The sequence below is a fragment of the Salvelinus sp. IW2-2015 genome, linkage group LG11 (assembly GCF_002910315.2).
Source record: "Salvelinus sp. IW2-2015 linkage group LG11, ASM291031v2, whole genome shotgun sequence".
Taxonomy (NCBI): domain Eukaryota; kingdom Metazoa; phylum Chordata; class Actinopteri; order Salmoniformes; family Salmonidae; genus Salvelinus; species Salvelinus sp. IW2-2015.
In genome coordinates, this window is record NC_036851.1 from 21527044 (window position 1) to 21541285 (window position 14242).

At 45.3% G+C, this 14242-nt stretch overlaps 1 protein-coding gene across 3 annotated transcripts in view; it reads left to right on the forward strand.

Moving 5' to 3' along the window:
- LOC111969958 (membrane-associated guanylate kinase, WW and PDZ domain-containing protein 3) overlaps positions 1 to 14242 on the forward strand; it is a 145136-nt gene that overhangs the window by 120511 nt on the left and 10383 nt on the right. For all 3 annotated transcript variants that reach the window (XM_023996360.2, XM_023996361.2, XM_023996363.2), the window contains exons 4-10: positions 115 to 321; positions 1969 to 2137; positions 3006 to 3085; positions 6753 to 6810; positions 8102 to 8208; positions 11137 to 11328; positions 12139 to 12756. In XM_023996360.2, coding sequence (XP_023852128.1) covers positions 115 to 321; positions 1969 to 2137; positions 3006 to 3085; positions 6753 to 6810; positions 8102 to 8208; positions 11137 to 11328; positions 12139 to 12756 — 1431 coding nt within the window. The remainder of the gene's footprint in view (positions 1 to 114; positions 322 to 1968; positions 2138 to 3005; positions 3086 to 6752; positions 6811 to 8101; positions 8209 to 11136; positions 11329 to 12138; positions 12757 to 14242) is intronic.

The following is a 14242-nucleotide window of genomic DNA, read 5'->3' on the forward strand; positions in this document are numbered from 1 at the left end:
CTCTCTCTCTCTCTCTCTCTCTCTCTCTCTCTCTCTCTCTCTCTCTCTCTCTCTCTCTCTCTCTCTCTCTCTATTTTCTCTCCCTCTCTCCCCTCCCTCCCCCTCTATCTCCAGGTAACTACTATGGGACCCCCAAGCCCCCAGCAGAGCCCACCCTGGTGCAGCCTGACCTGGTGGATCAGGTGCTGTTTGATGAGGACTATGACAACGAGGTCCAGCGTAAACGCACCACCTCCGTCAGCAAAATGGACAGGAAGGACAGTGTGGTCCCTGAGGAGGAGGACGATGATGAGAGGCCACCTCTGGCCAATGGCCTCCCAGGTCAGTACATCTCACACTCAAACCCCCTCTCCTTCCCTTTCTCTCTTTGCTCAGGATAGTCCCCTTTTGTACGTCTCTTAGTCCTAATTCAAATATCTTTCTACTTTTAGATGTACATTATTATGACTATAGACTATATCATATTTCTACTCTATAACATAATTCTGCTCTATACTGTACATATTGACCTATGATCTAGGAGCTGTGCTCACCTTCCCCATTATTCCTAGTTTGTGCTATCTGTCTGTCTGTGTTATCCAACCATGCTCTGTCTATATAGCCAGACACTTCCCACACCAAGGCCATGCCTAAAAAGCACATCCAGTATCAGTAACACCTTCTACTGTAGTGCAGGTCACCTTGGAAGGCAGCAGTCTTCTTACCCTAAGACAAGAGACTCCATGTGTGTGATCAATCAGGACTCCTCTCTCAAAGGATCTGGGCTGTCTTTGATGTGCCCAAGGATAGCCTGATTCCAACAGAAATGGGTTACAAGTRTTTTTATGTAAAATACATCACATTTCTGCTGTACTGCAGTCATGTTGGGGTTGTTCTGAACTTTTCATTCCAAACCAACCATATATGGAAACAATTATGAACAGGTCAGAAGGTTTATGGAAAAAGTGAGTGCAATGCCCAAAACTCCTGACTGAACTTCCCTGGTCTCTGTGTTGAAGACAAACCCTGATCCCTGCCTGACTTCCTGTATGTGTCTAGTGCAGTCAGTGTGGTGTGGGCTCTCAGGCTCTCACCCCTCTGTGAACTGTCTCTGATGACCTCAGCTCTCCTCAAGGCGCTGCCCCAAGGCTGGCTATGGTGCATGGTGTTTACATGAGGCCAGTCAGAACATCCGCAGATCCTGTGTGTGTGTGTGTGTGCGCGTTTGTGTGTGTGCGCATGTACATGCGTGGATGAAGTCAGATTAGCATAACCGGTTGAGGTCAGACTCATTTGCCAGTTCCTCCCCATCCTTCAAGCTAACAAGTAAATAAACAATCTGTTGGAAATACCAGCAAGTCCCATGGATGTAGTAGTGTGTTAACTATTTACTCAAATACAGAAGCACCTGCACAAACTTGCCATGCTCATGGGCTGCCTGTATTAGCTCTGTGGTATACACTGGAAGAAGCTGTTTGGTGTTGAGCCTCATTGTATCATATGCTTGTGCAGAGGTTAGCATTATACAAAAACAGTCCCTCAATTAGAAGACCCTTGGGTATAGGTTTCATTTGGCAGCTTTTTGTACCCTGGAGAGCCTTTGTTGTGTCTATGCTCATGTTGATTGTGATGCTTTTATTGCAGTTCTCATTAAATTAATAAATAAAAAGTATAGAAATAACTATAAAGACAGTATTATTGTACCAAATAGCCTCAAGCTAAAATGGCCTTTTTACTGTGAATCCTCAGTTACTACAGTATATCATTGAAACCCAGGGGGTGTACACACATATGCATAAACACGCTTACACGTACATGCAAATGCAAAACAGTGCCTTGGTGAACAGAACACACAATCTCTTGCATGCAAATCCTTTACCGACATCAAACCCTCCTTCCTCCCACTGCAGCTGGGAGAACAGGATGAGGCTTGAGGTGTCCATGCAGGACTAACCTTCTGCTGTTTCTCTCTCACTCTCTCTCTTTCAGAGCATAAAGAGGGGGCATCATGGAGGAAGGCGGTGCCCAGCTACACCCAGTCCAGCAGTGCAATGGACTTCCGTACGTGGAGCTCTCTGCCCCGCGACGACAGCCTGGAACCACTGCCTCTCAACTGGGAGATGGCCTACACTGAGACGGGCATGGTCTACTTCATAGAGTGAGTACTGCAACAACACCCGTATATCCACTCAGGGACAGGACAAAGAGACATCCTTGAGTCGACTGAGTCCTGGTTGTTTAAACTCTGCTACACTGTAGATACAGAGAGTTCAAGGCTCCTCCCAAAAAATGCTGAGTTTCTGCTTAATAGAGTTTCATGCTAAATAATTAAATACATGTCAGAAATGTAGATGATGTTTTTTTAATGACATGAGACACTTACTTCTGCTCTGGACTGAATGTTGAATGTTACGTTACAGGTTATGCAGTAAATGGCTATATCTGATCAGCATCATGCAAAGTATCATACAATTGTTGGTTAGATTAGTGAAGCACATAGCACACGTGTTACATAAGCCATGTCGAACAGACTGTGGATTTAAGTTAATTAGTTAAACAAGCCAAGGCCTGGACTGGTGTGGGTCTCTTTAAAATCCACTCATATTGACTCAATGTTTACTCCAAAACTGACAGCCCTAGCCTACATAATTGTTGCAAAAGTGTTTCTAGTCTAAGCTCATTTACTTGGTGGTTTCAAGTTTTCCTGAACAATCAATACTGTGTTTTAGGAATGATTCAGTAAATATAGCTCTCCCAGAGGCCCTTGAGTTGTTTGAAAACAGGCTTCCAGCTGATCTTGTCTGAAGWCGCCACATGTCATAATGAATACTGTGTTTCAGTTTTTCCCTCATTTGAATACAAAGCAGGATGAATTAATTGGTCAAGCAGTTATTTGTAACTTGTGTAGCTTTCAAAGAAAGCATACCATGTTGGTGGGTACATGACTGTCTACCTTTCCACTGATGCAAATACCAGTGTCAGTAGCTGGCTCAGGTTTTTTAATGTTTCTCTTATCTGCCCTTCAGTCACAACAGCAAGACCACCACCTGGCTGGACCCCCGCCTGGCCAAGAAGGCCAAGCCCCCAGAGAAGTGTGAGGATGGAGGTAAGGCTTCAGGACCTTAGTGGACCATACAGTACATACGTACATAAAGCTCTTACAGCTACCACTACTACTACTACTACTACTACTACTACTACTACTACTGTACTGCTACTACTACTACRGCTACTTCTACTACTGTACTAGTACACACATGCAGTTTTACGCATGGTTATGCCCCTCAGCCCCTGCCTTACAGCATACTGTGCATTATTTCACACATACGGACAGCTCATCAAATATAAATGACTGCATTTCTATACAGACAAGCCTGTACAGAATAAAAACATGCATCTTGTTTGCAACAAGGCACTAAACTAATCATCTACTAGAAAGTCTATGGCAAGACCTGAAATGGTTGTCTAGCAATGATCAACAACCAATTTGACAGAGCTTGAAGAATTTTGTTGCACAATCCAGGTGTGGAAAGCTTTTAGAGACTTACCCAGAAAGACTATGCATGCAAAGGTGCTTCTAAAAAGTAATGAATCAGAGGTGTGAATACTTACAGTTGAAGTCGGAAGTTTACATACACTTGGGTTGGAGTCATTAAAACTTGTTTTTCAACAACTCCATACATTTCTTGTTAACAAACTATAGTTTTGGCAAGTCGGTTAGGACATCTACTTTGTGCATGACACAAGTCATTTTTCCAACAATTGTTAACAGTCAGATTATTTCACTTATAATTCACTGTATCACAATTCCAGTGGGTCAGAAGTTTACATACACTAAGTTGACTGTGCCTTTAAACAGCTTGGAAAATTCCAGAAAATGATGTCATGGCTTTAGAAGCTTCTGGAGCTTCTGGCTAATTGACATAATTTGAGTCAATTGGAGGGGTATCTGTGGATGTATTTCAAGGCCTACCTTCAAACTCAGTGCCTCTTTGCTTGACATCATGGGAAAATCAAAAGAAATCAGCCAAGACCTCAGAAAAAAATTGTAGACCTCCACAAGTCTGGTTCATCCTTGGGAGTAATTTCCAAACGCCTGAAGGTACCACGTTCATCTGTACAAACAATAGTACGCAAGTATAAACACCATGGGACCACGCAGCTATCTTACCGCTCAGGAAGGAGATGTGTTCTGTCTCCTAGAGATTAACACACTTTGATGCGAAAAGTGCAAATCAATCCCAGAACAACAGCAAAGGACCTTGTGAAGATGCTGGAGGAAACAGGCACAAAAGTATCTATATCCACAATAAAACGAGTCCTATATTGACATAACCTGAAAGGACGCTCAGCAAGGAAGAAGCCACTGCTCCAAAACTGCCTTAAAAAAGACAGACTACGGTTTGCAACTGCACATGGGGACAAATCAAATCACATTTATTTATATAGCCCTTCTCACATCAGCTGATATCTCAAAGTGCTGTACAGAAACCCAGCCTAAAACCCCAAACAGCAAGCAATGCAGGTGTAGAAGCACGGTGGCTAGGAAAAACTCCCTAGAAAGGCCAAAACCTAGGAAGAAACCTAGAGAGGAACCAGGCTATGAGGGGTGGCCAGTCCTCTTCTGGTTGTGCCGGGTGGAGATTATGACAGAACATGGCCAAGATGTTCAAATGTTCATAAATAACCAGCATGGTCAAATAATAATAATCACAGTAGTTGTCGAGGGTGCAGCAAGTCAGCACCTCAGGAGTAAATGTCAGTTGGCTTTTCATAGCCGATCATTAAGAGTATCTCTACCGCTCCTGCGGTCTCTAGAGAGTTGAAAACAGCAGGTCTGGGACAGGTAGCACGTCCGGTGAACAGGTCAGGGTTCCATAGCCGCAGGCAGAACAGTTGAAACTGGAGCAGCAGCACGGCCAGGTGGACTGGGGACAGCAAGGAGTCATCATGCCAGGTAGTCCTGAGGCATGGTCCTAGGGCTCAGGTCCTCCAAGAGAGAGAAAGAAAGAGAGAAAGAGAGAATTAGAGAGAGCATACTTAAATTCACACAGGACACCGGATAAGACAGGAGAAGTACTCCAGATATAACAAACTGACCCTAGCCCCCCGACACATAAACTACTGCAGCATAAATACTGGAGGCTGAGACAGGAGGGGTCAGGAGACACTGTGGCCCCATCCGATGATACCCCCGGACAGGGCCAAACAGGAAGGATATAACCCCACCCACTTTGCCAAAGCACAGCCCCCACACCACTAGAGGGATATCTTCAACCACCAACTTACCATCCTGAGACAAGGCCGAGTATAGCCCACAAAGATCTCTGCCACGGAACAACCCAAGGGGGGGCGCCAACCCAGACAGGAAGATCACGTCAGTGACTCAACCCACTCAAGTGACGCACCCCTCATAGGGGCGGCAAAGATCGTACTTTTTGGAGAAATGTCCTCTGGTCTGATGAGACAAAAATAGAACCGTTTGGCCATAATGACCATCGTTATGTTTGGAGGAAAAAGGGGGATGCTTGCAAGACGAAGAACACCATCCCAACCGTGAAGCACGGGGGTGGTAGCATCATGTTGTGCGGGTGCTTTGCTGCAGGAGGGACTGGTGTGCGAGCAAGGAGGCCTACTAACCTGACTCAGTTACACCAGCTCTGTCTGGAGGAATGGGCCAAAATTCACCCAACTTATTGTGGGAAGCTTGTGGAAGGCTACCTGAAATGTTTGACCCAAGTTAAACAATTTAAAGGCAATGCTACCAAATACTAATTGAATGTATGTAAACTTCTGACCCACTGGGAATGTGATGAAAGAAATAAAAGCTGAAATAAATCATTCTCTCTGCTATTATTCTGACATTTCACATTCTTAAAATAAAGTGGTGATCCTAACTGACCTAAAACAGGGAATTTTTACTTGGATTAAATGTCAGGAATAGTGAAAATCMGAGTTTAAATGTATTTGGCTAAGGTGTATGTAAACTGTATGTAAATTTGACATTTCTGTATTTCATTTTCAATACATTTGCAAAGAATTCTAAAAACATGTTTTCACTTTGTCATTATGGGGTATTGTGTGTAGATGGGTGAGAAAAAAATATATTCAGGCTGTAACACAAAAACATGTGGAATAGGTCAAGGGGTATGAATACTTTCTGAAAGAACTGTATGTGTATTTCTTCAACATGGAACGAAGCTTGTTTGCGTCACTTGAATGCCAGGAGTACCAGGAGTGCCAACTTGTTTGCCCATCCATTCCCAGGGTGTGTGGCTGTGATGTGGGCTAAGTGTAGGGAGAGAGTGGGGGGTACGAGGGAGACACAGGACCCTGGTCGGTTGTTTCTAATGGATCTTTAAAGGCAGGCAGAATGCTAGTTGGTGTGCTGCCTCTGAAAAGCAACTCCAAAGCTCTCTCTTGCGTGAAGAGTGTTTTTTTGTGGGCTTCATGTGCTCACCAGAGCTTGATGTACAGTACAGCAGCCATTCCAGCCAGGCTGCCTGCGAAAACTGCAAAATGTCAGTGGGGGCTTTTTTCATGCCCATTTTCTCATGCTTAACTTCCCTGGTGGGAAGAAAACAAAGCAAACTTATTATCCGTCTTATACCTGGAAACTCCAGTATCGCCCAACTGTAATGTGTGCATAAGCATTGTGTCTCGTGTCTGCTGGTCTCTTCTCATCACTATGCCCTGTTATCCTGCAGTACTGTACATTTGCATGTTTTGTGTGATAGTAGTTGAACACAATGCATCTCTTCCTGTATCCACAGAGCTTCCGTATGGCTGGGAGGAAATAGAGGACCCACAGTATGGAACATATTATGTAGAGTAAGTCTGTTCACTCTGCCACCACATGAATATCTGATATATTCCCCAGCAATACCATAGATCATAAGCTAACTATAGGTACAGTATACATTCTATATAGATAGCAGGGATACCATGTGTTACTAGACATGTGGTGTACTGCTCGGGAACCATCAATTTGAGAACAATACTATTCCATGATCAAGACTCTTGTATTGGTTTTTCAGTGGGTGGTAAACAGAAGCTCTGTTGGTAACATCACATTCACCCAGGTGAAAACACAGCAATGATTGTGAGTGTGAGTGTCTATGTACAGAAGGTGTTCTGGCTGCCCCAGCAAGACATCTCTGAAACCCAGCCATTATAGCAGCAGTAGGTATAGGAGGAGGGTTGTGAGAGTTATCAAGGAGGGAAGGAGAGGGAAAGGTGGCTGTTGTGATGACAAGGAAATTAAACGCTTGCTTTGTTTTATTACTGGTATTACATAAGGGTCCCTCCTAGGCAGAGGCTGTGTGTGAGAGAGAGGAACCCATACTGTTTGTTTCAAAGGCAAATGGACGGGGCCGTTTTGCCGCCGGTGTTTCAGTTCAAAATGAACTCTGTGTAAAACAATGGCTTTGTTATGCCAGAGGGACAGACTGTTTACATTGTTAAAGATAAGAAAAAGTAGTCAGGAGTTCATCTCTAGTTTTATTCAACTAACATGGAATCACTGGTCACTTTAATAATGGAACACTAGTCACTTTATAATGTTTACATACTGTTTAACTCATGTCATATGTATATACTGTATTCCACTCCGACATTGCTCATCCTAATAGTTCTATATTTCTTAATTCCATTCTTTAACTTCTAGATGTGTGTATTGTTGTGAATTGTTAGATACTACTGCACTGTTGGAGCTAGGAACACAAGCATTTCGCTACACCCGCAATAACATCTGCTAAATATGTGTATGTGACCAATACAATGTGATTTGATTGATTTGAACAGTCCAAACATTAGGCATAGACATGAAGAGGACACTAACCCCCTTGCATCTGTATAGACTTGCTATCAACAGCTCACAGAAGAAACACTGGGAAAGCTATGTAAAAATACCTATTGTTAATGGATTGAGAATTAATGTATAGTGCCTTCTATCACCCCAGTACATTCTAAGACATGCTATAACCATTCATAACAGTGCTTTCATTATGAAGCACACACAGGTGGTCTGCAGAATTACACACAGATGGTTCAAGGGATCTTGTCTGTGTCAGTAAATTGGTGTCAACAATTTTAATCACATAATAGATTGTTTCTGTTTCAGTCACATCAACCAGAGAACCCAGTTTGAGAACCCAGTCCTTGAGGCTAAGAGGAAGCTGAGCCAGGAGACTACTGCCTCTATCCAGCAGGGGGCACCACCTCCCCCAGGTAAACATTAGTCACCTCACTTTGTCTTCACCTCACTCCTTCAGCTCTGGACATCTTTCTTAAGGCTGTTATATATCTAAACTCAACAATGAGCTTCCATGATTGCATGTTGACCTCCTACATCTCAGTCATTCTGTGTTGTGTTGAATAGGTTTGCAGTGGTGGAAAATGTAGCAGCCATGACCTCGCTCATGGTTGTAGGAGAGTTATCGTGTCAAGTGTTATCATGCATGAATAGCCGTTCAAAAGTAGCCATGTATGATCTACTCTGTCCAAGGGATGGCAAGTTCTCTATACTCATGCCAGAGTTGGCATGTAAGACAAGCCACTCTTCTGCCATAATAAACCATATGAATTAAATATGCTTTCATTACAATGGATGTATAATACATGACAGTGCAGGGAGTACAGCTTGACATTCATGTTCTGCTGCTGAGGAGTTCACAAATGGGTTGGTTGAGAGGAGGAGGGAAGGGGAGCGGCTGTGACAGCTGTTGGAACAGCACATCTTAATAAGTGCCAAGCATAACAAGACATCTCTCAACTAGTTAACTTGCTATTTCTAGCCAGGTGGGGAGGGACTGAGGCAGCCATCTTCCCTGTGATTGCACCATGGTGTGGGTTGTCAGAAGGTTACTATGATGTAACCAAAACAATGGCAGTTGCACCTCAGGCTACCGGGAGTTTTCCAAGCTCAGAGATTCCCAGAGCAAGTAATGCAACATAGAGGCCCGTCTGCAGTGTTTACCAAGGATCTGAGTGGAGACCATCAGACCTCAACTTGGATTGACCTTTTAGAAATTCCTAAAGGTCCCTTACCAACAGTCATCTTCAACAACATGTGGGACTACAGATTCCCACAGTGCAATACTACACCTTCTGGACCTACCGACCTTGGTCTATTACTGTATTTTTGGGATTAGAGTTTGCAAGAAAGGCATTTCACTGTACTTTTGCACGTGACAATAAAACTTGAAACTGAAGCTATGTATCAGACCAGACCCTGTCTGTTTAGGTGATATGGTTACTAGTAGGTCTGGCACAATTACCATACTGTATAACCATGTAACCGACGGTTATGGATGAAAACCGCCATGAAAATAATAATCCGTCCATCACTGTGGTGTTGTGTGTGTGTGGTGTGTGTGTGTGTGTGTGTGTGTGTGTGTGTGTGTGTGTGTGTGTGTGTGTGTGTGTGTGTGTGTGTGTGTGTGTGTTGTGTGTGTGTGTGTGTGTGTGTGTGTGTGTGTGTGTGTGTGTGTGTGTGTGTGTGGAACGAATCGCTGACTGAAAACGGGACGGCCGGGCATATGTGCAGTTGAGTCCGTTTTGGCTGTAACACGGGACTCCTAATAACATGATGAAACGTTTTTGCTCCTTGCTGAAACAAGCAAACTAGTCTTCTGTTGCCTAGGCAGCAACAGCACACATAGAATTCCAGCACATGCAGTCAGGAGCGGAAGAGATGAGAAAATTTGCAAAAAAAAGATGCTATTTGAACAGTTATTACGGTAACGCTGTCATTTGGCTGGCCAATTACGGTCATACAAAATCCCATGATCGGCACTGCCCTAGTTGCTGGTTTATTTGAACCGAAGGCCTATGAGATGCTCTTTAAGCAGTGTTTTGACAAGGCTCCCCACTCCAGCCTGCCTAGAGAGCCCTAGTAATCCCTCTGCATTTCAACTAGACTGACACTGACAGCCTTATATAGCTATTATTCATCTCCACCCTTTTAACCTCTACCAGCAGCTTCATTTTAATCACATGAACAAGACTGTCTGTGGTCATGTTGACTGTTGTCTGTGGTGAATTGTACCAAACATTATACACATCATGGCTGTTGAGAATGATTTGGGTTCCTCTGTTCTGGCCTTCAAATGCTGTCAGCATTTCATCACATAGAGATCTCTGGAGTGTAATACACACACATGAAATGCATGCACACACACACAAACACGCACACGCACACATGTTAAATGACAGATTGGTTATCACTGTCACAGTTTGAAAAGCGTTCATCATGTGATTATGAATGTGATTATGTAAATAAGATTCTCTTGATCCATTGAACAGGACAGCTAGAGTCCATCCACATTGTATTAAACCCCCCTCAGCTCTGAGCTGCACTATGGGCCATGCAGTTCCATACAGTCACCACAGGGCTGTTTTGCTCTATCATATAGGACTGGAATGTATCGAAATGCCACCTGAGGCAGTGAAGCGGGGAGAAAAGATGGTATGCTTCTGCTATAAAGTGCTGATAGGACAGTAAAGCCAGCGAGGTAAAAGCTCAGCTGGCCCATTTAATGCCGTATGACCCTGACAGCCTGTTATTTACTGGACTGTGTGTCCACGGTCGTACAAGGGGATATGTATGCTGCCAATGACCTTATGTTGTTCCTTACTAAAGTTATACAAGGCTCCCCTGACAAACCTCTTTTTCTGACTCACTGGCTCTTTTGGGAGAACATGAAAAAGGGCCTCATGCCTAACTGAACAATTTCTGAGGTGTTATGTCACTGTTTGAATCAACAGCATGTTAATGAATTCCACAATTCACATCAAATTACTAAGCTACTAAAGGTGTCATTAAATATTTTGTCTGTTAATGTTTTAGTTATCATACAGGGCAGTGTTTTAGTCAAAGGAACTATTGTTTAGGGCAGCTTGCTGTGTTGACCTGGCAGGGAAGTTCTTGTTGCAGTGTGGTTAATTGCTGACAAAAATGCATTTCAGGATGTTCGAAGAGCTTTTAGCTATACTGTAGTGAATAATATTGTACCTTACTTGAGAGATTTGCTATTTTTGTTAACGTTTGAAACGTTGTCTTGAGGTTGTTACTTTGTTACTATGTTGTTGTTTGTCACACCTTATTTAGCTATGCAACTTGCTCTAACCTCCCACTCGTACACATTCACGTTCCAGGTGAGCAGGTTGCATCAGGCTTCACCCCGGACCCATCCCAGCTGCAGGGAGAGATGTTCCACACTGCTCTGAGGAAGAGCTCCCAGGGCTTTGGCTTCACCATCATCGGGGGCGACCGCCATGATGAGTTCCTGCAGGTGAAGAATGTCCTCAACGACGGCCCTGCCGCCATCGATAAAAAGATTGCCTCCGGTGAGTAATACACTGCTGTGCTGAGCTGTGGAGAGCCACACACTTTCACCAGCTCAAAAGACAGCTAGTGAACCTAATGAAAGGCATGTTGGTCCCTATAGAGGGACTGCACTTACCCTAACACTTCCCTAAGAGATGCAATAGAAAGAAAGAGCAAGAATTCTGTCAGTTTCATTTTCAAGGGGATCATTCTGGAGCAGGACAGGTTATGGTGGATTCTGTGTGTAGCCCTGTATCTCTGTTGCACACTCTGATCTTCCTTTAGCTTTAAGGCTATCTGGGGCTCTGCATCCTCAGCAGCTTTGCTTGTGTGAGCTGAGAGACCAACATGCCTTTCCTGTTTGACGACGGTTGCTGTTCCCTGAGCTGGACGTCAGGGTGAGATGTAAAGGAAACATACCCATCTCTCTCCTAATGATCTGCCTGGAAGCACTGCAAGTTGGGGTCTGTTAGAACAATGGAGAGAGGGCGCAGAGGAGGGAGGGAAGGAGGGAGGTGGCAGGAAGAAGTGAGGTAAGTAGGACATGAGATGAAAGGGATGGGGGAGAGATGGGAGGACGAAGGAACGTGGAGAAGAGGGGGTGGCACCTGTTTGACAGTCAAGTCGAATAGAGGACTTTCTGATAATGATGATCCATCTGAAAAATAATTTAGTCCGTTACAAACAAGAGAGTCACCTAGCTAACAAGCAACTGTATTGCCATAACAACCATTACATCTCCCATGGGTAAGTCTGTATATGTTTACTGTTTACTAAGGCTAGTTTTCTCTCTCTCCTCTCCTTCTCCCTCTCTGGTCTCCCCCCGCCAGGCGATGTGATCGTGGAGATCAACGGGACATGTGTGCTGGGGAAGACCCACCCTGAAGTGGTGCAGATGTTCCAGTCCATCCCAGTGAGTCAGTACGTTGACATGGTGTTGTGCCGCGGCTACCCGCTGCCCCCAGACGTGGAGCCAGACAGTGAGGACACACCTCCCCTACCTTCTCAGCCCCTGCAAGGGGGCGAGGTGGTGACGGCCGTGCCCCTSATCAATGGCCAGCCCCTGCTGGTGAAGGATGACGTGCTGCACGGCTCCTCCCAGGAGCTTCACTACGTCACCACCGACGCCAGCGGACGGCCCGTGGTGGCTGCCCTGCCCAACGGGAGGCGTTCTGAGCAGGGGGGAACAGGCCTGTTGCAGCCCGAACTTGTGAGTGTGCACCTGGTGAAGGGCCCAGGCGGGTTTGGGTTTGCCATCGCAGACTGCCCCCTGGGCCAGAAGGTGAAGATGATCCTGGACGCCCAGTGGTGCCGCGGCCTGCTGAAGGGAGACGTGATCAAGGAGATCAACCGTCAGAACGTCCAGACACTAAGCCACGCCCAGGTGGTGGACATCCTCAAAGACCTGCAGGTGGGGAGTGAGGTCAACGTCCTGGTGCTCAGAGGAGGTGAGTCTTGTTAACGCTGCCTTGTGTTACATAACACTAACACTGTGACTGTACTGCTGCGACATTACTTTTGCAATGGCATTAGTGTGATAGTGATATCACTGTCAATGTGACCTCAACAGTATCCCTGGGGAGAGAGGTCAATGTGCTGATACTGACAGGAGGTGAGAGAGTGGGTCAACTACCACTCACTCACACGCACGCGCACACACACACACAAACTGTGTCTGCTGTAGGTGAACACGAGGGACTGTTGCTTCTTTGTCTTATACGATCTCATAGTAATGACAATTGTAGAGACCCCCTATGCAAACCAACCCACCCTTCACATGTACACTACATGACCAACAGCTCCTACAACCATGATGCTCGTTGAACATCTCATTTCAAAATCATGGGCATTAATATGGAGCTGGTCCCCCTTTGCTGCTATAACAGCCTTCACTCTTCTGGGAAGGCTTTCAACTAGATGTTGGAACATTGCTGCGGAGACTTGCTTCCATTCAGCCACTAGAGCATTAGTGAGGTTGGCCACTGATTTTGTAGGATTAGGCCTGGCTCGCAGTCGGCGTTCCAATTCATCCCAAAGGTGTTCGATGGGGTTGAGGTCAGGGCTCTGTGTAGGCCAGTCAAGTTCTTCCACACCAATCTTGACAAACCATTTCTGTAAGGACCTCGCTTTGTGTACAGTGGGCATTGTCATGCTGAAACAGAAAATGGCCATCCCCAAATCGTCTTGAATGTCATTGTATGCTGTAGCATTAAGATTTCCCTTCACTGGAACTAAGGGGTCTAGCCCAAACCATGAAAAACAGCCCCAGACCATTATTCCTCCTCCACCAAACGTTACAGTTGGCACTATGCATTGGGGCAGGTAGAGTTCTCATGGAATCCGCCGAACGCAGATTCTTCTGTTGGACAGCCAGATGGTAAAGCGTGATTCATCACTCCAGAGAACAAGTTTCCACTGCTCCAGATCCAATGACGGCGAGCTTTACACAACTCCAGCCGACGCTTGGCATTGCGCATGGGGATCTCAGGCTTGAGTGCTGCTGCTCGGCCATGAAAACCCATTTCATATACAAAAGTCCACATACTTTTATATATACTGTATAGTGTACCTTTCACATATCCCTCTAAACACCTCTCTGTATGCACAGATCTCTACCACATCTCCCTGTACAGGATATGCTGTATCTCTTCAGGCTGTTTCGCAGTTCTGCTGAGACTCTCTCTCCGTCAGGCGTTCCTACTGCAGTCTGTTGCAGGCCTAGGAAGAGAAGTTACATAAGCAAGGGGCTCTGCTCTGCCTGCTCTGCTCCTGGGGAGTGAGGGAGGGGAAAGCACCCTTCAATCGTCTCCCACATCCATCTCCCGCCATCCTGGGAAAATCGTACACAAGTCGATGAACCGGATTGTCTTTGATCATCATCAGAGGCGCAGAGGATTTCTGCATGCTTCTATATCCGTGGCCCTTAAAGAGCCA